Source organism: Seriola lalandi, unplaced genomic scaffold, assembly GCF_002814215.2.
Source record: "Seriola lalandi dorsalis isolate HSWRI2012SDOR001 ecotype SW California unplaced genomic scaffold, Sedor1 jcf7180002054544, whole genome shotgun sequence".
Taxonomy (NCBI): Eukaryota; Metazoa; Chordata; class Actinopteri; order Carangiformes; family Carangidae; genus Seriola; species Seriola lalandi.
The window spans coordinates 4,665,496-4,690,282 of record NW_019525097.1 but is presented as its reverse complement, the minus strand read 5'-3'; the positions used below and the strand labels follow the sequence as shown (position 1 = coordinate 4,690,282).

Sequence of the window (24,787 nt, the reverse complement as noted above, 5' to 3'; positions counted from 1 at the left end):
GGGGGGGCCTTGGGGGGGGTGAGTGGATGCGTCCTGGGTCTCAGGTTGTGTGTATGTTTGTGGAGCTGTGAGCATATGTGCATCTATCTAAGCCTGAGTAAGTGTGTGTGTGTGTGTGTGTGTGTGCGCGTGCGCGTGTGTTTGTGTCTTACTTTGTACTGCGTAGACGTTCCTGCATTTCTGCATATGCGTGTCTGTCGATCTGTCATTTCGCAAGTCTGCATTTGTGTTGTGTGTTTTGGCACGTGTGTGTGTGTGTGTGTGTGTGTGTGTGTGTGTGTCACTAAACCGCTGACAAGCAACAAGAATCCTGCTTGTCAGACACGACTGCTGAAACAGTCTGCTATCACACCCCTCACCTGCTCCGCGAGGAAACTGATGCAGACAGTTATGGATGGTGCAAATGAGACTTGCAAGTGCGAAGCATGTCCTTAAAAAACGCACATGGGTGATTGTATGTGTGAGGGAAACATTCATATGAATGCTCACAATGCACGTGTGGGTATGTATATGACTCTGTATATGTGTGTGTGTGTGTGTGTGTGTGTGTGAGCGAGAGAGAATACCATGCCAGTTGGCTAAGCAGCAGGTGTTTCTGTAGTTACCTGTAGGTAGGTGATTCTGTTCTGGACCAGATCTGACAGGTCTTTAGCCTCCTTCATTCTCCACTCGCCCACTCCGTCCGCCTGGCTGAGGTAGTACAAGTCTGTCATGATGGACCTGCAGACACATGCATACATTTCAAACCTTTAATTATTTATGCACACATATGTTCACGTTCAAATATCCAGCTGAATACATACACAGATTGATGCACTGTTGATCATGTGTGTCTTTGTCATGTTTGTGCAAAAAAACAAAACAAAAACAAACAGCATCTTCTCCAGATGTGGCCATTAATAACTGCAGACAACGAACAGGGGCTCGCCAGTACTTTTTCTTCAGCATCAGTGCGAAGTGAAAACCGTTGCCCCCGACTGCCAATTATAAACACAAGGTTCATATTCAAACAGCTGTAAGGTAATGTGTGTACATTCTCAAGAATGATGAATAACCTTGCCTTGTAAAGCAAAGCACTTAGTTCCCATAGCAGCCATTCAGACGGATGCAAATTAATGATCACCATGCAAATAAAAGGGCAGCTTGGTGGGAAACCAAGGACAGAGAGACTGCTAAACCAGTGCTTGTATTTACTGCACTGACCCTGGCAGTTACAATCTGTGTGTGTGTGTGTGTGTGTGTAGGTGTGTGTGTAGGTGTGTAGGTGTTAGATCAGGACGAAAACACACAAAACTATTCACAGGTTTTCAGCCAGACATACTGTTTATACAGACACATAAACACACTCAGAAACATACACAGACACATTCCAAATCCTGTGTTTGGATTAAATAAGGTCAATTAAGATTCATAGTGAAGAAGACAAAAATGTTTCCTTGAACATAAATATTTATACTGTGAGATGACAGAAATCTGTCAACCGCCTGAGATGTTTTCAAGCTGTTTATGTAGGTCTCCATAGATACACTTGGGTCCCGACAACTGAAACTCAAACCAACTCAAGTAGGATCGGGTCAAAATGATATGAATTGCCGTCGGTCTCAGGTCCTTGTGTGTGGAAAAAAACACATGCTTGGCGGTCCATCGAGATGCTACAGGTCTCTTATTTTGAAATTTAATTTATTTGATTTTGGGTTCAGGTAGGTTTTCCAGGGGTCCTTTTCAGATGGGCTCCAAAATCCCATGAAGACCTTTAATCTGTGGTTGCACCAGAACATCCAGACCATATCACTCAACAATACTGAGTTTACAGGATTTTTGCATGAATGTGATAAAATACCTTGATTTGTTCAGTTATTTAACAGACCTCGCCACCTGGGCAGTGGCTCTATAAACGGTTTCTACTGTGACAGAAGATTTTTTATCAACATAGTCCACCCCTACTTGAATATGCAAACGAGTTATGTTGACATGATCTTGACTAAGTGATCTTGCATATTTTATACATCTCGCATTACGGATCTGCAGCTCTTGCCTGTGACCCTATTTCTGTCCAGACAGGAAGCCTCATCTTCAAATCAGTGCAGACATGCAGACACAGAATGAATGAACTTCAGCCTCTGTGTGACCTCCTGTACAGAAATGTTCATCCACTAAAGTTTATTGTTACGCTGCAGTAAACCTATGAACTGTGATCTGTGTTTCTCCGGCAGGTAGACTGTGAAGCTAACTCCCAAGCCTACAAAAACCTTTGACAAGCAGCATATGCTAACAGTATGCTGCGTGTTAAACATTACCGAGGCTCAACATGCTTGCAGGATATTTATAGAAAAAGTGTCGTTTCTGTCACGCCCACTGATGATGACAACGTCTTTCTGGTTGTTTATCCTTTATTTTGGATTAAGTCTGCCATCTGCAAGCCTCTGACAGCGAATGTTTGTACGTGTCACACACTGCCAAATTTTGTGACCATCCACTTACAAACATGCCCAAGAGCTCTGATATATGCAGTGAAGGGCAGATGCAAACGCATCACACACTCACATACACACACACACACACACACTTATGCAAGCTTAATTTATTACTCACTTCTTTGACCCAAATCAGTCACATCCTGTGTGACTTAGAGTTCTTTTGCATATATTCAGTAGTGCATGCAAAGATACACACACGCACACGCATACACATACACACACACGCACGCACAAAGCAGACAAATGTACTACATCCCATTTCAACAGTGCTTCACGGTGAATAGTGCCTTTCTCTACAACTAAGACAGTATCATTACTCATTGACCCATTTTGAAGCTGGAACCACAGTGTGTGATGGATGTCAAACTCTCCTCCAGCAGCGCACAGGGGAGTCATCACCGACCCTCTGTGGGAAGGAAAAGCAAACCTGGCTGGCCGCAACACTTAACAAGAAGGAATCAACAGACAAGCGCCGAGGGATTTGGCAGCGCGACAGGGGAACACCACACGTCCGTGACGTCCTGCATATGTGTCAGGGGGTGTGCTCTTGTGTGTGTGTGTGTGTGTGTGTGTGTGTGTGTGTGTGTGTGTGTGTGTGTGTGTGTGTGTATTCATATAAAATATGTGCGGTCCTGTGGGCTTCCCCAGTGCTTCTCATTGTCTCATGCTGCAGACGTTGAGGCTGCAGCCGCTGGTCTTGGCAGCAGTGCACGAGAGAGTTTCAGGTTTACATTACAGCATGAATATCAGCAAAAAGAGAGGAAAGACAAGTCATTCTTTTACTGGCTTACAGCCCTGTAGTGTACTGTTCTATGACATAACATGGGACATTTGGTAAGCACTGTTTACTCAGTTTGCCTTGCACTACTTATGAAACAGCAGCACCATATTTACTACCCTACACATTCTGTTTTATGATCGTGTTGAGTTGAACTTTGACAGTAATTCATTTTCAGTATGGTTCCTGTTTTTTTCTCTCTTTAGTTTAGTGTATTTATTCTAGTTTCTGTTGTAGGTTTTTAGTAAGGCTTTTATTTTCTAAAAGTATACTAATACAAGTCCAGACTACACACTGCATTTGTTTGCAGCGTGTACTGTGCACTACACCTTATAATTACCTCAATATTGCCAACAAAAGTCACTAAAAAAGACGTTCTGCCCATGTCTTGATCTTGTTTTTTAAGCAGATCAGATCAAGTGGATTATTGTAGTTGACAAAACAACTTTCTTTTTTTTTTGCCCGGTTGTCATGGATATGTACATGTTCAAATTTTTCTAAGCACTTAAAGTAACTTTTAATCTTGAAACAACTCAGTTCCAGTGTTTCACTGAGTCTTGGCATGAAGACACATTGGGCTCTATTTTAACGATCCAAAGCGCATGGTTTGAAGCACGTGGTGCCAGTACGTTTAGGGGCGTGTCCATGTCACTTGTGCTGTTTTAACGATGGAAAAAACAGTCTCTGCGTCAGGCGCATGGCTCAAAAAGGTTGTACTTAATCTGTTAATTATTCTTGGGAGTGTTTCGGGCATAACATCTAATAAACCAATCTAAGTGTCATTGTCTCCCATTCCCTTTAAAAGCCAGGTGCTCGTGCACCTTGACGTATTGCTATTATAAAGGCGCAGCTCTACAGTGGCGGAAAAGCACAAATCACAACGTTAGAAATGTTTTGTTATATGATGAAAAGTGTAAACACATCTTATGAACCTGTGGTGGACAAATGAGAAACAGTGTGGTGGATTTACCAAGTAGTAAGAAAAGAAGATTCTCTGCAGAGCCTCGTGCAAGAGACAAGGTTACATGACATTATACAACACACAGCATGTCACAAAGAAGCTCTGACCTTCTGACCTTGTTTTTCCGTTCAGCGCCCATGTTTTTTTAATAGCAAATGCACTTGCGCCTATCTGTGTGTACCATGGGCGTGCTGGTCTTTAAATGAGGTGTGGTCAGGTGCATTGTTGGCACATTGCCATCATGAGATAGTGGAAAAAGCAGGGTGTACTTAAAGTTTTTTACTTCAGTGTATGTTACTGATACACTGGTGCCAGTGTTGTGATACATAGTTGTGTAGGTGCAGACATGTTAATTTCCTGTTGGACACACTGGAACTTTGTTTTCTGGCATATCTCTATGAACTTTCACACTGTTCCATTCCCCTGTCCATAAAACTTTCTGAAACTGAAATCTCTTCATAATGCATTTTTTTTTTAATGCGCTACATTTTTATTTTACTTGGGCAATTTTGGAGACAAGGAACTTACCTTCCTCTTGAGCAGAATTTTAATGAAGGAGCAGTGCATTTTTTGGAGTCAAACATTTTATTGCTCTTTCCACCTCTGGCCCTATCTGTGCTGGCTCTCCCAGCCTTCGCCTGCAGCACATACAAAGAAATCTGAGGGGCTCAGGATGAAAGCGAATACATGTAGAAGTCTGACACTGTGTGTGTGTGTGTGTGTGTGTGTGTGTGTGTGTACACATGCATGTCTGTGTGCACAGGGTGAGGAATCAGTCTTTGGAAAGCTGCTTAGGCAACGACTAAGACAATGGGCCATGTAAGCCACTCCACCAGGATTACAAAGAACCACTTGGCTAAGTGACAACAGGACTTTCTTCATTCAGCCGTGTGGAAGCCTGGCACCATCCAGATGACACAGAGGGTGTGTCTGTGACCTGTGCCCTTTGCTCCTCAGCAAACACTGCAAGTGTTGCTTTCAAGTCCTCGTCCTAGAAAATGTTAGATTTTCAACGTTTGACATCAGCAGTGGGCAGTGCCAGGAAACAGAAGCCTCTGACTCTTGAATCAACACTGAATGCATTACCAAGGAAGTACTAACAAAGATCCAATACACTGATATTTGTATTACAAGGATCCTGAGCTAATTCTTACACAGAAAGACCAACAATATCCATATACAGCTGCAACTAATGATTATGTTCAATATCAATTAAGCTGATGATTGTTTTTGCTACTTTGGCTCCAAAAGTTTACTCGAACGATTCATCAACATTTTCCATATCTGATGTATTTAATTTGAATTATTTTAAGTTCTGAGGGTCGATCATATAATCATTTCAACTCTATATTTATCCATTTTCCACACTGCTTATTCTGCTCAGCTTCACGGGAGCCTGGAATCTATCGCAGCGTGCACTGGACACGAGGGAGGGCACAACCAGAGACAGTTCAGAGAGGAGACGGGAAAGATCCCCTATACAGAAGGTACCGCATTACAGGCAGCACCAATGGGACACAGTTCCGGTCTCCTAAGTGGGCGTTGTCCGTCTACGCCTCCCACACAAGCCAAGGCAACTGGTATGAAATGTGACTGTCGCTAATATTAAAATCTATCCCTATCTAGACTTCCCCCTCTGCATCCTTTGGGAAAGAAAAGACAGAAATGTTTTTCTTGTTATTACAGCCTGTTGCTGCACAAAGCTCAGGCATTTTTAACACTCACTGATGGATTACTTGTCCCTGCCAAAATAATAAAACAATAGATAGTACAACACTGATACAGTACACATTTGCGCCTTTCTTGCCGCTGTTTTTATCTATTAACAGCATCTAATCAACCCAGTACAAAGTCATATCACTTTAATAGGCTAATACTATCTGTTTTCTCCTCCAAAATACTTAAATAATGACGACATATAACGATAGCAATTGTTAAGCAATGACACAAGCTTTATGTAAGTTTAATCCATGGTTTCACATAAGTAAGTCGATCAAAATATCAATCAATCAATCAAAATAACTGGTTCACCTAAACGTCTGGTTATCGGTTGGCAAACGATGCCGGCAGCTGCCAGATAGAGAGAGTATGGCACTGAGACAGAGGCAGGTCTCGAATAAAGTTAATTTTTCTCCTGATCTGTTGATCTGAAAAATGTCATATTGATGTCAGAATGTTCCGAAGACGTGTGGCTTGTGAAAAATGGGTCCAATAGTTATTGCGGTGACTATGGAGTGAAAAAATCGGTCATAATCTGTGATTTGTTCATTTCTCCCATTGGAATCAATAGACTCAGACCTGCTTCTGTTCTCCTGAAAGGGCGGGGAGGTGGAGAAACCCACGTATCACAGATACAGGAAATAATCGGAAATGAACCGACTCGTTTCTCTACTGTTTCTGGAGACAGTGCACTTAAGAATCATTCCCTGTATCTGTGTCACATGGGTTTCGCCACTGCCCCGCCCCTTCTGGGGACCGGCGGCAGGACGTGAGACTATTCACTCCAGGGGGAGAAGTGAACGTGAGCACAGAATATGATCAATTATTTCGCCCCCCCCACAGACACCGAAGTAAATACTGGACCCATTTTCCACAAGCTTCGTTTCTTTTGAACATTCTGACACCAACCTGGCGTTTTTCAGACAGACAAATCAGGAGAAAATTAACTCCGCTCGAGACCTGCCTGTGTCTCAGCAACACAACACACTGTATATCTGGTCTGGTTTCACTGCTGCAGTGCTGCCGACGTTTCCAACTTCCAATTTTAAAAGGATTTATAAGTGAAAACTATTAATCTTAACTTAAAACTGAATTAAAACTTCGCTTAACAATACAGTAACAGTATACTTATTATTATTCAACTGTTTTTTAAATCGAAAAATAGAATATTATTAGACTGATATCATCTTCTACTGAGTTGATCAAATAAAAACGAGCAGCAAAGTAAGGTGCAAATTTGTACTGCATCTAGTGTTCTACTGTTTTATATCGTATTATTTTCACATGAATGATCAAAAGTACATCTATTAGCAGTAAAAATGCTTTAAAAAAGCTTTATGCAGCAAAAAGCTGTAACAACCGGAACAACATGTCTGTCTTTTCTATTCTTAATGATGCAGACGGGTAAGTAATAAATGACCTTTTACTGTCATGACCACGCCCACTCAGGAGACAGGAAGTTAATACCATTTCATAGAGTTGGTGCAGCTCCTAATGGGTCATCTTTGTAACAGTGTATCTTTGGTACATCCAACAACAACGGGTCTGTCACGCAGATGTGTTTGTTGTTCCAGTTCCAGTTTCACTTTACAACCATTCAACCAGAAGGAGGTAGAGGTCTTACAAACAAAAAGCTAATATATGTGCCTAGTATACCACCGGACTGATCAGTTAGCTTAGCTTAGCTTAGCATAAAGACTGGAAACATCTGTTTGAAAACATGGGGTTATGTGCTGAACTGTGCAACCCGGTGCTTTAACGTTCGTTTTTTGTTCAGACTAAACAGTACAGTGTATCGAATTATACAGTAACGTGTTAATTAGTTACTGTATATCTTGTTTGTTTTGCTCAAACTACTGTCACACTAATGTCGAACTATTCCTTTATGGAGTGAGCGCTGGGATATATAATTTTGCTAATGTTAAATATGGTCAGACGGACACACTCATACTAACTTTCACGCCTCGGGGATATTCAGACTGTGGGCGGAAACCTTCACAGACAACAAGCAGGCGCCACAGGGAAAGGCTCCACCAGCCAGGTCTGCTTTACCTTCCTGCTGCGAGATGACACTGGTTTCCCACAAACACTTGTGGAACATTTTGACATTTCTGCTTTTGAACTTTTTTCTCATGTTTTCAAGTAAACATCGGCCCACCTCTCCTGGTGTCCCAGGTCCTGCAGGAGTGTGTCGGCGTACTTCTGCCTCTCGCTGGGCTCGACGTTGGCCAATTTCTTCACCTCGCTGCGAACAAAGTACCAGAACTCCTTAACACCGTTCTCCACCCTTCTCCGCAGCTCCTCCTGAGTGGGACCGGGGCCTGCAAGTGGGGGGGGTAGTAAGAGATAACAGCTCACAACTAAATGTCACAAAGATACACGGCTTGTGTAACATTTGACACACAGGTAAGATCAAAAACAATGAACCGGGTAGGAAGGGACACTAGAGGATTAGATGATGCGAGACTAAATAGGCTATAATGGCACAAAGCAAGGTTTCGGCGTAACCATGAAAATGTTCCTTTCCATACTTTGTCCCTCGGTGTTGCTTTGACCTCATTAAGGAGCACTTGATCACAGTTTTTTGTGTCTCATGGCTTTCTCATGTGTTCTCTCACACAGTCCTAACAACAGGAAGGAACTCTACACCCAACCTGAGCCAAACAATGTGGAGTAACCCACATGGATAGCACAGCTGCCTGCTCTGGTTTCTGTGGAGAGAAACAACAACAAAAAAGAAAAAAAAAATCGAGGGAAGGACAGCCTCAAGCAGGAGGAAAGGAGGTGGTGGTAAAGAGGGAAAATTGCTTTTTTTTTTTCTTCACTTTCCTATCTTGCACTCTCTCTTCTTCCCTCACTCCCTCCCTTGGTGGAAAAAAAAAAAAAGCTGGAGGGTATTTTTAGCTTTTTCTTCCCCTGCGGCAAGATGGAAAGGCTGACCCTGTGCTGCCCTCCACGCTCACATGTCCTTCTTTATTTTCTCTCAGTCTGTCTCTTTTCTCTCTCCTCTCTCTCTCTCCCTTTCTGCCATCGGGGCATTCACTCTGTTTCCACTTCATTCACACATTTCCCCACTCGCCCAACAGCTTTCCTGCCCCTCTGACCGCTGCTTATAGTGGCAAAAGCACACGTAACCCTGCCCATCCCACGGTACGCCTCTGTCATCATCGTTGCTGAGCTGCAGCAGGTTTAACACTGGACTAGACTTGAGATTCCCGCTGCAGGCGAAAGCTCACAAGAGAGCTGCTGACTGGTTCCATCCCAAATATAGTCAACCCCCAGCACCTTCAAAATCAATCCTTTCATATGTCCAAGCTCGGTGCCAAATCCTTCCCCACAACTTTTTCTTTTTCAGGCGTCTCTGCCCTGCTTACCATCTCCGGTGAGCTTCTGGAAGCTGTGGATCTTCTGTTTGGCTCTGGTTAGCTGGTCCTCCAGGGAGCGCAGTCTCCCTGCGGCCAGGGACCCGGCTTCTGCCTGACCCTCTGGTATCCTTTGGGAGGGAGAGACACAAGGAGGGGGTTGTGATGGGTGAGCACGGGAGCGTGTCTACATTGATAGAAGCAAGAGAGCGCAAACATATTCTTCTCTGCAGAAATATTCTGCTGAAATTGTTAAACTGGGTCCCAGTAAACAAACAAACAAAAAAAAAAATGAATGTGATAAACTTGTACTCAGTGCAGTGCTGCAAGAAATAATTATTTTCATTATCAACAAAGCTTTTGATGTTTTAATTACTCAATTAAGTAAAAACAATGACGACAAATCATGCCCATCATAACTTTCTAAAACCCAAGTTGACATCTTCAACTCGCTCATTTTGCCTGAATAACAAAATCCCATAAACATGAAATTTTCAATGACAGAACAGAGTAAATCCTAACATGTGACCAGCTGTTTGCCGGTCTGACATGCTAAACTGCTTGAAGCAAACAAACTATCATCAAAATTGCTGTAACTAGCTGGATCCCTTGTAAACAAAACTGTTATTAGCTTTATTCAGTTTGCTGTAGCAGAGCTATGGATGAACTAGCTTGAGACAGACACCATTCAAAACTGACCGTATTGTATAGACTTCAATATCAACCTTTCCAACCACTGATTGGATACACACCACTTGCTTGGCTGGATTTAGTCTTTGCTTGTGATTTGAAATCTGGTAAAAAACAAACAAACAAACAAAAAAAAAAAAAAACACACATGGTGGCTGTTACTGTGCAAATATTGTGAAATTCCTCTTCAACTGAAATCAGTCGCTGTACAAATCTGTGGAGAAATACTGCAGGCCACACATTTGTAGTTGAGTTTTGCTTCATTTTACATCGCCATCACCTTGTTGTAATAGTTGTTGACAAGGTGCAGGAGTGTTGAGAAGAAGTGTTCAGCATCTAAACATTCACTGACGAGTCCGGTATGCATCTTGACTCGGGTGACGTGGTTCTCATTTGGACGTTCCTAGACTTAAAAGCCTGGCATCTTTTCCTGCTCACCACTGAAAATTCTATTTCATTTGCTGAGACACCACAGTGCAGCCTCCCGGAGCCCTGTCCTGGTTTATTTATTTTGAGCTCCAGATCAAAATACTGCATCATTTTCCATGTCTCTTAAGTCTAGCCTATCTACTTCTGTGACCATACACCCGAGCTCTTTACAACATCCACTGAACCGTCTCTGTGCTGAATGTCACTGAGATGCCATTATTTTGGTGACTTTGACTGGAAAAAAAAAAAATGTACCAAAGTAGAAATATAACCACACACACACACACCACAACTACATAAAAACAATCCAAGTGCAGCAAATAGATTAAATATAATTTGTTGCTGTACTTCCACAATTTATCAGTAGCTATGCTGGAAATCCCCTCTTGATTATTGCACAGAATGTACGCTGCATTAGCGGTGCAGTAGCCATGGTGACCACTTCTTCTTCTGTCTTAGACATTGTAAAGAGGAGCTGACAAGACAAAACATATAGATCACAGACAACCGATGCGCTCCTCGTCACTGAGCTGCACAGCAACTCGTCTTCAGGGTTTCTGCAGCTTTTTTTTGATTAAATGTGAACATGCATGACAGATGTGAGCATTGTACTCACTTGGCTTTGTAAATTTACAGCCCAAAAGCTTAATTGTGCATTATAGCTGAAACGATGTTCCTGCAGCTTTTCAGTCCATTTAATCTAGCAACATAACTAATCTGTTAAAATTGAATGTTTTCTTTTTTAGTCAATTATAGTTGAAAGATATAAATAAGCATTTCCCCACCGCTGTGTCAAACTATGAACTATGAATAACCACTGCATGCATGTAATGAAGACACAAATGAGCAATCTGACATGACCGGAACACAGAGTTCGAATCAGCCAAGGAGAAAAAAAGCACTGCCACTGACATTAAACCGTATCAGTTCCTCTACATAAAACTATTAAAAATGGAATATGTTTGAATGCACAGGGGCATTGGTGGAGTGCTGCAAAGGCCATGTTAATGAGTCATCAAGGCATGCAAACTCAATTTGCTCCCTGAGTGAGGAACATCAGTCGCTGGCAGGCATAAAGATGAGACTTTTAAAGTTGCAACAGCCCTTCTTGCTGCACAGCTCCCCCTTCACTGTTCAAGCCCCGGCCCCTGAGAAGCTCTGGCCTCTCACTTCACTGAGCACTAACTGAGCATTGTGCTTCAAAGCCATGGAAATAAACTGAGGAGGAAAGGGAGGATATTTTAACCCCCGCCATTATGTAACCGTGTGATGGACAAGGATAAACCTTTCTGTATGGATATTTATATGTATGTCTTAAATTCACGCTTTTCTTTTTCTTTTTTTTTTTTCCTTTGTGAAACCCGTGGTGTTCCCATTTCAGCTGTCTGACACATCTTTTGAAATAAGACCCAGGTGCATTTCCTTTCCTAGTATCAACTCTACTTTCTATTCTCACAGCTAAGTCTGTTCAAACAATATTCAACAAGATCTCCCAAAAGCCACACCCTAACCTGCTTGTTACACCATTGTACAGGAAGTAGGACTAATTCCTCAGTGACATCATTTCCCAGGGGTTTTAAGTGCTGCTAAAACTGTATTATAAAGCAACATGATATCTCCTTGAACAAGGAAGAAGAAATAGGCCAGCGCTGCACAGGCTAATGAGAAGAGACATGGTACAGAGGTTAGCTAACATGTTCCAAAGAGACATAAACTGCTGAGACACAGTGCTGGTGCAGGAAAAACACAAGCATCCCCGACCAAGATATGCAGATATAAAATATATCCAAACACTCAGCGGTATCAAAACCCACAGACACACACACACACACACACACACAGGAAGGAGGAAAACACCATACACAAACACACAATTGATCCCTGACGGTATCTCTAGAGGACCTGAAGCGGAGACTAGACAAGGCAGCTGGATTCAACAGCGTCTTAATCAAACGATACAGGAGAGGTAACAGATGAGAAAAACTCTGACTCCGGGGGAGGCGGGGCGGGGCGGGAAGGTGTGCGAGAGATACTGCGGAGTGAAAGACAAGCTATGAAAGCAAGGGGTGATGAGCCCCACCGGCGCTAAGCACTGAGCCGGAAAGCAGGTGAGGTTCAGCATGCAACCCAGTTTCCTCTGAAATGCTGCCCCAGCTGTCGCTCCGCCGGCTCCCGCCCCTGCACCCGGTAACCATGGAGTTCACAGGGTGATCAGAGCCGGGCGGAGCAGATTGAACGGCGGGGGCCTAGGTGGAACTGCGACGCATACATATTTCCATGGTAAGATTTAATATACTCTGGTTGACTTCAAAAGGAAAACCTGCGCGGAGCTGGGAAACCATACATATGGATGCTGATGTAAAGTGTTCTGTTCTGGGAGGTGTAGATGAAAGGAGACTACATTAACGCAATTTGCCTTTATATTGAGACGGAACTTTGTTTTACTGTTCCTATACTCTGCATGTATATACACATGTGTGAGCGTTTGCACACTGTGATGCGTCTAACACTTGACTGGCATGCTCCAGCCTTTCCTGGGAACTCACCGTGTGCTACACCAAACCACTTGACTCCAATAAGTCAAGCTAATAAACCACAGGAATGTGGCAGTGGGAAAAAGGCAAGTAAACAATATGAATGAGTGGAAAAGTCTGGTATGACCATGAAAACCTTTTACTACTGGTCCGAACTGGTTTGGAAGACCAGTGAGGAATCCTAAGTTTGAGGAAATAATAATAGGAAAAATGAGATAGCTGTGTTTATTGTCTGAGTGTATCTGTTGTGTTCTCTCTGCATCATATCAAATCAATTAATCTTGTCGTCTCTATGTCTCCTTCCTTTTGCTGTGTCCATGTTACATGTCCAACAGTGTAATTCCAAGTAAACCAATTGTGAACGGTGCATTCTTTGCTTCGCATGCTTCGACGCCTCAGTACATCCAGAGCGAGCCAGCTCCGCTCTGAGCCCTACTTGACAGAGATGTCCTGACCACAGACAGCTCCCACAATGGGGCTAGTGTGCGTGTGGCAGTAGAACCTTCCCTCGCCAGGCCTGGGTGACGGCCAGGTCGATGGGAGCTCAGGTCTAGAAGCGGCGGCAGCATCTGTTTAGTGGGGGCCCGGACTGGGCTAAAACCATTACAGGATAAATGAGTCCTCTCACTGTTTTATCTTCCACACGAGCGGACAGTGGCCTCGTTCCATCCAAACCACACGCCTGCGTTTACAGTTCTAATTTACATTTGTGTGCAGCTTGAAAGACAGGGACCCAAATGAGGTAGACATATGCAAAAAAGTAGCATGTGTAGACAAGATGATGCGAGCTACTGTAGCTGGAAGCAAACTATAAAACTATAAAAAGGAGAGTAAGTGAGGTCTAACAGTCAATGGACTGCACCATTAAAAGACTATTCCACTGAAGCATGGAAAAAGAATTCGTATCAATCTTGCCCTCTTCTCTATCTGTCCTAGATCTGGGTCACATGATACGGATACGGTACATGCAAATAATTCTTCGCATCAGTTTTCACATGCAGGGCAGTTTCAGCCGGGTGGAATGAAACAGCAGCTCTGGGTCAGCTCAAACAGTGCTAAGCAGTTGACTGACTGAAGAACAGTGTGCTGCACGGCCTTTACCACCTAGTTTTTGATGGTATTGTACAAGGTCAAACACTCTCATCACGTTGGTGCTGAACCGGGCTGAAATTACATGTAAAACAGATTAGTGCGAGGACTGTGGAACCCGCGACTCTCCTCATCCCCTCAGCTCTCATTTTCCATTTCCTCCTTTGCTGCTCTTTACTTAGTGCAGTCCTCATGCCATCCATCACGCTCCCCTCCTCTTCTCATCCTCTGAGCCCCCCCCTCCACCCCAATTCCTCTGTTGGCATGGCTGGGGGGGTGGGGGGGTGGAGATCGATCAGGTCCTCATCGCTCAGCCCAGCTGTCAGTCTCACCCCTCGCTCCCTCCGATGTCACACCATCAGGCTGGCGCGTGTCATTGTCTCCGCAGCAGTCGCGGCTTTGCGCACGAGGTGACTGACAGCTGCAGAGAGGGCGGAGCCAGACAGACCGGGGCGAATCGACCTCGTGCTCACCTCTCATTAATGCTGCTGGGTGATTGGTAGGTTGGCACGCTGCCTTTCACTCAAAACACTCCACGGATGGCGCGAATGACTGAGTCGCTGGAGTGAATCTGTAGGCCGGCCAGGTGATAACTAATTTGAGTCCAACTCATTGATTGATAGATGAATTCATTTCAGATGACAATTCCAATCGGCGAATTGTGGCGAGTTCAGCAAAAACAGGCAAAACACGATCAGCAGTGTGTGAAGAATCCATAGAGCGGGGTGAATGACTAAATATCTTCATCTTCTCGGTGACGCTACAGAAATTTGCAATTTCTGATCAAGAAAATCAATATCCTGCACAAACTGCATCAGCATGGCAATCACTCTCTAACGTAAAGTGAATGAGACACTGTAAACAAGGTGCCTTCCAATATATAATGAATGCAGAGCAATGACTTACACATCCATCTTGTGCTGCTCCGGTGCGATGACACTAACCAAGTTAAACCGTACTCTGAGCTATAAATCAGCGTCGATGCAGTGGGTTGGTGCTGTGCAACAGGTCCGCACAAAGGTGTAATAATGTCAGTTTTATTGGTTTAAATATCTGTAAGGCCTCTCATAAAAAATGAATGCACTAATGCAAAGGTTAGGTGCTTTAGATAAAACCTTTATTATCTCATGTCAATGGGGTGCTCGCAAAAAAAAAAGCTGTTTCTGTTTCTTGTAAAACATTCAGAGGTTCCTGTTCTCAGCCCAAAATCTGCACAGTGCGTACTTCAGTGAATTGAGTTAAGTTGAGCTAGTCGATCAGTAAGCTAGTGAGTTGTTACACAGTCAGTCAGTCTGTGACAACCTGCAGGCTGGAGTCTGGCTTAGCGCCATGCCTCTGTCAGCAGTTTGGCGGTGAGGCAGAGGAAGAGGAGGGAGCTGAGGAAGGAGCGAAACGAGGAACGGAGAAGGGAGGGGCTGGGGCAGGAATGATGGGCAGCTCACTAACAGCCTTTTTGCGTCTATTAGGGCTCCAGTGTAAGGATATGAGACATTACAGGGGGTGGTGGTGGTGGTGGTGGTGGAGTTCTCTCCTGGGCCTGTATCTGACCAACGCACACACACACATGCACAGAGGCACAAAACTGAACAGAGGACAGACCGACTCCTGTCTGTGTCGATAGCTCATAGAGCTTAACCTCAGCAAGCCAGTCGCCTGCTTTTGGCTTGCTGTGGCGGATACTTAGCTGAAGCTTAGAGGGACTTGAGAAGAAACAGTAGCGTTGCCCCAGTAAACAACTGTGGAGGCCTCGGTCCCAGATCAACAACCAAACTCAATAACAAGCAACAAGCGTGCAGTGTGTCGGGGACCCATCTGGACAGTGGTCGACTGAAAGCTGCACTTGTTTTTTATGCCATGAATTCCACCTTTGTTTTTGAGCCAATTTTGAATAATTACAAAAGCAAGGGATTTAATCAGGGACCAGCTGTCTGAAGCAACGTGCGCGTGTGCGTTTTTATGTTTGTGTGAGCCGATGAGGGCCCTGCATCAAAGTGAATCGGGATATCACAGGAGGAGCAGCGATGGCAACATCTGAGGCTCGAGTTCCCGGTTAATATGGCGCACACCAGGACACACTGCCGCATTCCCTGCACACGCACCCGTGTGCAGACCCAGTGCTTATGTGTAAAGAGAAACACTGTCGGCGTGCGGAGATAAGAGCACAGCCATCTGTCTCTCTGTTGCACATAGCTTGAACGTGTGAAAGATGCTGTGTGGTTAATGGGCTCGTACAATGTGCTATTGTCTGCCAAAATAACACAATAAAATCTGGTGAAGTGTGTGAAAGTCAATCCATCCGTCTGTCTGTCACGCGCAGTGTCTCTGACACTACTCATCAGCTTTTGATGAACCTCCGCAGCATCATTTGTTTAAGAAGCTGATTTAATCGGATGTTGATTACATTTTCACAAAAACTAAAGAAACAATCATCTCACTGCTACATTGGGCCACTTGTAAAATTATTCTGATAGGGCTACCAGGGAGCCAGAGGCTGTACTTAATTGCTGGACTTTGCAGAAACTTAAGGTAATGATACGTTGCACCACAGCATTTTAAGATTTTCAAAAACAAAAGTATACTGACCAGGCAAGCGAAAGAGGTGAATTACATTTGTTTGCTCAACTGTGTTTTGTGCAGTTATAACAAAAAACTTTGATGTAACATCGACTGGTGCAAGTAGAACCTGCGAATACAAATCAAAACTGAAAAAAAATATTCTTCTTGCATTTACCACCCTGCTGAATTTGGCTAAAATATCTGAGCACCAATTGTCTAACAAGGAGAACAACACTATAGTTTGTCCACTACATTACTTTCACTTTTATTTAAGTGTGTAGGTCATCATTATAATGATGTTTAATCACCTGGATGAGGTGTTTAGATGCTGTGATACTAGTCTTCAGTATTCAGGTAAGGGCTTATCCACACTAGAACATGATTTTACACATGCAACCACATAAACACGTGTGCATGTAAACACACTTGTTTTAAGAAGTGTGTGAGAAGTGCTGGTGTTGTCACACACGAGCAGCTTGCTGTTACCTGAGCGATTCGGCCATGCGCCGCAGGTCTTCATTCTGCTGCTTGAGCCGCTCCAGCTTGGCCAGGATCTTGGAGAGCTCCCGGCTGGACCGCTCCGGGTGCTCGCTGTCTCTCACCAAGTGACCACCGATGTAGAAGAGGAGCGTGCCCCAGGCCAACAGCACCAGGGTAATCCAACGCCACGAACCCGCCCAGGGCCGCATGGTTCAACCACGCCCACCCGTAAATGCCTCTTGGTGTGCCTGTACACCCACCGACCCGCCGGCCTGCCTGCCGGATGTGCGCGCACACTCTGTGCCCCGTCACCACAAGTGCCACAGCGCCAACCTCGGCATCGGCATCTCTGCAGGGATGGTAGACAGTGAACGGCAGGTGAGGGCGGTGCGTGTGTTTGTGGCTCAGGAGTGTTAAAAGAAAAGGCAGCGGGTGTTTCTCCAGAAATCAGCTAGCCTCCCCTGTGTGTGCTAAAGCATGGCTAGCATGCTCAGAAGTATTGTCCCGATTGGTGGATTGGTGTCTTCTCCCCGCCACCCAGCTCCGTGTTGACCAGTCTGTCCCACACTGTGTCTTGCTGTTTCCTAACAGTCCCACTGGATTCTTTTATTACAGCTGCATCCTGTTGAAACACAGAAAGACTGGGGTTAGTTAAGCTTATTGCACAAAGTTTTCTCTTGCAAATACTTTATGATCTTGCAGGTCAGACAGAAGCAAATTAGAACCGTTCAGGGGCCGGGACAGTAAGACAGCTTGACAAATATCACGAAGCACGAGACATGCCTCATATAGCGCCACACAGAAGCGGAGAGCGCAGAACAGGGCAGACGGACAGACAGAAACAGCCGAGATGCTGCTGACTGGTCCCGACATAACCCTGTCTCAGCAGCCTACAGGATTGATCAGCATGACACTGCAATTTGCATTTACATAGTGATGTGCAGTCCCTGAGCTATGCTGCACTGCTGTCGAGGCAGGACAGGGATGTTCCACTTTCCACGTCCTGCCTGCTTGCACATTACATTACACACTCACACACACACACTTACAGCAGCTACCACACAAACAAGAACACATCTTTTATTTCCTCCAGACCCCACACCGCATCCTTGACCACAGCCTACCACAACACATCCCCAACACACACTCTCTCTCTCTCACTCTCTCACTCAAAGCCCCGACAGTTAATGGATTCGTTTGGAGACTACTAAATCCCACAAAGTTTTCCCAGAGCGCCCCCCTAACCCCCTCTTCCTCCTTCCCAAGTGTCCGCTGCCGTTCCCCGTAGCCCCCGTGACAGAATGCAACATTGTCAAGGTGATACAGTGAGCCCGATGGAGCACAGAGAAGGAAAAAAAATAAATCCTAGATCATCACTTCTCTTCATCCCAAAGCAGTGGGGGAGACGGAGATGGACGCGTGCCGGGTTTATGAAGCAACCTTCACTGTCAACTCCCCCCAACAAAGCCCTGCCACGCAACTGAGACTAGTCGTGTGATGAGATGAAGACTGGCAGGTGTGTGTGTGTGTTTGTGTGTATGCTATCATCTCTGCGTGTGTAGCCGAGCACACTGGAATTATGCCAAGCATCTTAAGACTTTATGTGAGTGGTGGTGGTGGTGGTGGGCGGGGGTTGATTGACATGTCGCGGTGTCTCTGGAGTTTCTGCCTGTGAGCGTTTGAGACTAGAGGAAAGTGTTCCTGCTGGGGTTCGCCTGGCAGCACAGGAGTAGGTTAACAGTAACTCATCATGTTTACCGTGGCAGGATGGTTGATATGTCGGACATGAAACGTAAAGCTGTAAAAGCGCCGCAGACTGTTCACGCTTTCACTGCTGCACACCGCCCAGGAATCGCAGCGGCTGTGATCGCCGGATGAAACAATGAGGGTGCGAACTTCCTCTCCTTCATTTCTTATTGAATGATGTGGGATTAGTGGAATCTGTGCAGACGTTCCTTCCCCGTCAGTGCGCCTGTTGTGACTAACCCAGGTTGACACAGGGTTGCTCCTCTTTATGCATGCAGCACGAGGATGTGCTGAGCTGTGTTTTATTATGGAAAATAAGAGCTGCGAGGGGGTAGCACTCCACCAGCTAATGCACGACTGGGACTTTACTAAAAAGTCTGGCTGCAACAACTCTTGTCACTGTGTTTGAGGAGCCATAATGAGGTTTGTGTTCAGCAGACTAAAACTGATAAATATAAAATTGTTGGATGAGGCGAGCCACTGCCGCCAAATAGGATATGGGAGATTTTGGAGATAACACTTCTCGTTAGTTGTGCTTACACTTTAAAGTCAACCCAAGCTAAAATATATTACAGGTGTATTAATAGAACTTTGGGGAAATTAACATGGACGACTTGGACTTAATGGTCTACCTGGGACACTGTGACATCAGTCAAGGTAATTGAGGTAAAAGCTTACCCTTGCTATGCACCTAACTATAACAAAGACCATATATCTTACATGTAAAAGTCTATTTACTGTATATGAACAGCACTAAAACAGCTGTATAGTGTCCTCTGTGGCTTTGAAGGGATTGGTCCAAAGTCTGAGAAAATAACCCTCATGGTATTGTCAGGTTTATCTGGAGTTAGGCAACAGATTGCAAATATTTGACAGAAAACCTACAATTCAAAAGGCAGGGAAGGGCTAATAAAACATTCTGTTGAATTGCATTATGGGAATTGTAGCATCCAGCCTGACTCAACGTCAGGATATCTCACCCTCCGCTCCTTTCATTTGGACTGTTTTGACTTTTTCCTTTTCTTCATTTTTCTTCCCCCAACTTCATGGAAGAGCCACACTAGATTGAGGGATAAGGTACTCCTTTAATAGCCTTAAAATAAAATGTTAGCATAATATCATCTGCAAGGTCAAAAGAAAAAAAAAAAAAAGATCAGCATAATTAGATGTAAGAGACCAAGCACATTGGAAAAACACCTCTGTCACACTTAAGGTCATAAATGTGGGTTCTGGTTGTAGGAAATGGCGATGGAGTCTGCTGATCTCACAGTTGGTGAATGTGTTACACAGACTAGCACCATTTATAGCAAAAGCAAACTCACCCTACTGTTTGAGTCTGAGTTGTAGAACAGCGTGAGCTAATCTGGTCACATTACTGGGAGCACACGGTGGGTAGAGGTCAGGTAACAGAACCTGGGATCAACCACTTGCAATTGAACAATCATCATTAAAAGAGGTGTACTCCACCTCAGAGCGTACAAACCCTGAAGGATTATCGGTTAATTCTGTTTGAAAGTGAAAGTCATCTTTACTAACTGCACACAATGGTGATTATGAAATCCAGTCAATGGCTTCAGAAAATGAGTGAAAAAAGTCTTACTGTTCATTTTCAACATGCCTTTAGCCTTGGCTGTGATGAAGTGGCAAAGAAGCAGAGAAACACACAGCGGCTTCAGATTGCTGTGTTTTAGAAGTGAAAGGATGGAGACATCTTTTGAGTCCTGTGTCAGTAGGATGTGGTCTGATTAAAGAGAAAATGATACTCTACTATTTATTCTGCTGATGAAGTCTGACAGTGTAATATTCCAGCTGAGATATAACGCAGTGTGAGCCCCGCGCTCAAGATTTCTGCATTTTCTCCAACCTTACAGATCTGCCCTCGAGTTGCCACGAACAGGGCGCTACATAAATAATGGAAATTATAATAATGTCACTTAAATAAAAAAAATAAAAGTTCCCCACTGTGGCACAATCATTTCTAAGTCGGACTGTGTGACAGATATGCTGACAGTGGGGTTTTAGAGATGTTAGTCATATAGTGCCTCTTTTTTAATTCTGCTTTCTTCCACCAAGCCCCTCCTGTTATCCTCCGAGTAAAGTGGAATATGATTGCGAGGACAAAATTAAATATGTGTCTGCTTACTCTTTAATGTGCAGTCCTCCTACTTTATCAGTGGAGGGAACAAGTGGGCCTTTGCCGTTCATAATGGAAGCACTCATCTGCACCACCTACACACTCTTCGCTCCCCAAATCTTCCTCTCAACCTTGTGTTTCAAACATCATCATTCATCGTCAGTGCCCTTCACCTTGCTGTCACGGCAACCGAGCGGGCTCGGGCCGGTAAAGGCTGGAGTGGTGCGTGTGGAACCACGGGGGCGAACTGTCACCGCTGTCACAAAATGCCCCAGCGCTGCAGCAACACGCAGGAGCCCGAGGGGTCAGCGGAGATGACCTGTTTCCAGTCCTGCTGGTGAGCCTTCAACGTGACTCAGGCCGCAGCAGAGGTCATCTATCAGCGGGCTCCGGTCTGCAGGCAGTTAGCACCGCGATGAGGTCCACCACTGAATTATGCATGGAGCTTGGCTAAGGACCGCTTCTATTACACCAACACGACCACTGCTGCTCGAGGACAACCAGAAGGGAGCCCCGTGGGGCACATGCAGCAGGGTGTGGTACATGTTATGGCATGTAGCATTGCAGCAGAGATAGAACGCATGTGTCTGGAAACAGACAGGTAGGATGGAGATCAGGCACAAACGCGAAGCAGCTTTGAAACAAAAATAGAAAAACTGTTTACACATCTATAGCTGTGATGCAGAAACCTCTATTTGACGGATGTACCCGAATGTGACCTACGACTGGATGGCAGATGCGTTTTAGAAAATTTGAATTTTCCACTCCAGCATATCACCAGCATGAGGCCCGATGAGTACAATGCAGAGAGCAGCTTGCAGGTGTCTGAACTACAGAAAGGCAGCAAGAGAAACATCAACTCCAACTGTGGCGGCAAATTTTAACCATTATTTATCCAGGGATGTTTCGCTGAGCAAGCTGTTCTTGAGAAACAGCCTTCTTTGTAGCCGTAAAAGTACACTCATTTCACCCTGACGGTTGCACAGTGCAGCCAGAGTTTCCTGTCAATGGTCACTGAGCTGCTTTTCTGGTTATTTTCTCAGCTGGTCTGGAGGTCCGAGCCAGCGACCTCTCAGCCTCTAGCCTGGTTCCCAAGAGAGAGATCACACTGGTACACAGAGTGGACACATTTTAAATATAAGAACCGTATCCACACATGAGACACTTAGTGGTGGATCCGACACAAGACAGAAAAAATGTCAGTGGGTGACACTTGTATTTATACTTGTATTTTTGACCTGTATCTATTCCAAAAAGAAGCAGCGACAAGAGAGAACACCACAAATGCTTCAGGAAAGAACGACTGCGACCTGAAAAGTTTGCTACCCTGTTCCTTTCCATTCGCAATAAAAAAAAAAGTCACCATTAAACTTTGAGAGTGACTTTTTTTTCTTTTCTTCTCCTCATCAATATGAATATCAGCAAACATCTGACTCACTCAGAAGCAGAGTGCACCCACCACCAACGCTCCCTTTTTGCTTCTCAGTTGGCTCAAAGCCGAGATGCGGAGACTCCCTCAGCTTTTTGGGGCGCCCCCAGTGTTTTCTATGCACGTGTGTGCCCATGAGTGGGTGGGTGTGTGTGTGTGTGTGTGGAAGCTGCATGCACACATGCACACACAGACCGACAGACAGAACACACACCCTGACACACATACAGGAGAGTGGTGAATATTTCATGAGCTGCTGTTTACTTCACAACAATTCTAAGCTGAATGTGCAGGAATCCATTAACTTAGGCTAAATAGCAGAGAGAAAGCCTGGCGTGGGGACAAGCGTGGCGAAAGAGAAGAAAACAGATGGCGAGCCGGGAGAGTAAAGGGCATGACGCACAAAGTTAACTGCGATGGGTTTTAATACATACACACAGAAAGGCCCGCGGCTAACACCTAGTGCGCCGAGGTCATGTCGTCAGAATTGTTTATGGGAATTTGGGGCGTTTAACATCCGGAGGGACAGTTTAGGTTTTACAATTACAGAGGAATTACACACGGTGAGCTTTTAAGGGCTGATTCTGACATTCTTTTAGAGCCTTTAAATGTGACTGTTTTTAGGTAAAATAAATAAGTTTAACTCACATAGAATGAAGAATTACACGTGTATTACTGGCATAGAGAAGGATTCTTTAAGACAACATGATGACCATCATAAAAACAGGAAATATTTACAGAAAAAGCAACAACAATCAGACGTCAGTTGGTTTTGTTAGAGTGATTAATTGTAAAATTCACACCACTAAAATACAATATGAACTACAGTAGGCCTTGCCTTCTCAGCTTATCCTGTTGCCAAATCTCAGAGAGGGACCTTATGTCAAAACGCAATTTTAAAAGCTGCTGTTATTTTCAGTTTACATGATGCAGATTCCTAACCTGTGTTTAATCAAATCACCACAACAAATTCAAACTTGTTGAACAAACTGGGAACTTTGAGGCCACAGGATACAAACACACTGCACAAAAGACAGTAGTTAGGGAGTCAACAGGGGCCACAGAGCAACTTTCTCCCCAGGAGCCACCTAACATGTCGATTCGGCCAAGAAACTGCCAGTGTAACAATCCGACTCTAATGGAGACTTGGTGTAATTTGGACAGGGTTACCAGAGAGTATAAGAATCAAACTGTTTGTCAGCTCTTTTCAAAGGGGGTCTTGTATTCAAAGAGTCACACACTTTCGTCATCGAGCACCAACCATCTGAGCAGTTCCCTCCACCTTAGCGGCGCGAAAGGCAGCCCCACCTCATCGCAACTTTGGGATTAAGTCTCGCAGAAGTGGCTAAAGGTCTCAGAGAAGTTGCAGCCACGCAGCCGCTGAGCCCGCTGTAGCTTGGCATTCAGTATCAGAGCTGAGCACACAGCCTCTCCTTCAAGGTTATCTCTGTGGAGAATTCGCTGACAGTAGGATGCACGCGCATTTAACACGTGCACACGCACTCACACGGTGACACAAAGATAGGTACCCCGCACATGCATGCACACACACACACACACACACAAACATAACAGCACGCAACACTCTGGCTCTGGGTGCGGCTTGTTTGTGCCAGTGGTTTATGCAAACAAGTTTTTAATTGGGATGGAGGGACATGTGATTAGCAGTAAAAAGGCACCAATCGTTCCTCTGTTTTTATTACTTTTTATGTCCAAATAAAAAACGTGGACCTGGGGGGAGTGGGGGGGCCCACCTGCCAACCCAATCTGTCTCCTGACGAGTGAGGGCGGATCTCAGGGGCTGAGACGCGGTCAAGGACGGCGATGTAAATTCACCATGTCAGTGAGGGTGATGAACTAGCTTTGCATCGGTGTGTGTGTGAGTGTGTGAGTGAGTGTGTTTGAGAGAGAACGGAAAAGAGCAAGAGTCAATGCCATTCAGGCAGGTGCATGTATCGTGCCTGGAGCAGAAAGGACATTAAGTGTCAAGAGTGTGTGTGTGTGTGTGTGTGTGAGAGTTAGAGTGAGGGTTTATTTGGAGATGGGAGGGGTGCAAGAACTAAGCATCATGACCAACTTATCATTTTATGCGCAGCAGTGTTGAGCAACACAATGGTCTGAGACAGCCAGGCCGCGCACTGCTGCGAGGAACCTTCACCGCTATTATTTGTGAGAAACAGAAAAGGAGAAACTCAAGGTCCGTGTTATCCATCTACCTTGAGCTCTATTGCTTCTCAGATCCGCACACAGACACACACACACACACACACACACACACACACACTTCCTGTCTGCTCCGGTTTCTGTTCCTCGTAATGAGTCCCAATGACGGCTGACCTTTCACGGCCTGGGGTGCCGGGGACGAGCTCCAGAGGTGGGGGACAGTGAGGGAGGGAGGGAGAG

The 24,787-nt window shown here is 44.8% G+C and overlaps 1 protein-coding gene across 1 annotated transcript in view; it reads right to left on the bottom strand.

Annotated features, from left to right (window-relative positions):
- fut8b (fucosyltransferase 8b (alpha (1,6) fucosyltransferase)) overlaps positions 1–24,787 on the bottom strand; it is an 85,846-nt gene that overhangs the window by 22,871 nt on the left and 38,188 nt on the right. Inside the window, exons 2-5 of the mRNA XM_023415129.2 lie at positions 17,082–17,697; positions 9,310–9,428; positions 8,094–8,256; positions 606–720 (exon numbers count right to left, since the gene is read on the bottom strand). Of these exons, the coding sequence (XP_023270897.1) occupies positions 606–720; positions 8,094–8,256; positions 9,310–9,428; positions 17,082–17,284 (600 nt within the window). The 5' untranslated portion in view covers positions 17,285–17,697. The remainder of the gene's footprint in view (positions 1–605; positions 721–8,093; positions 8,257–9,309; positions 9,429–17,081; positions 17,698–24,787) is intronic.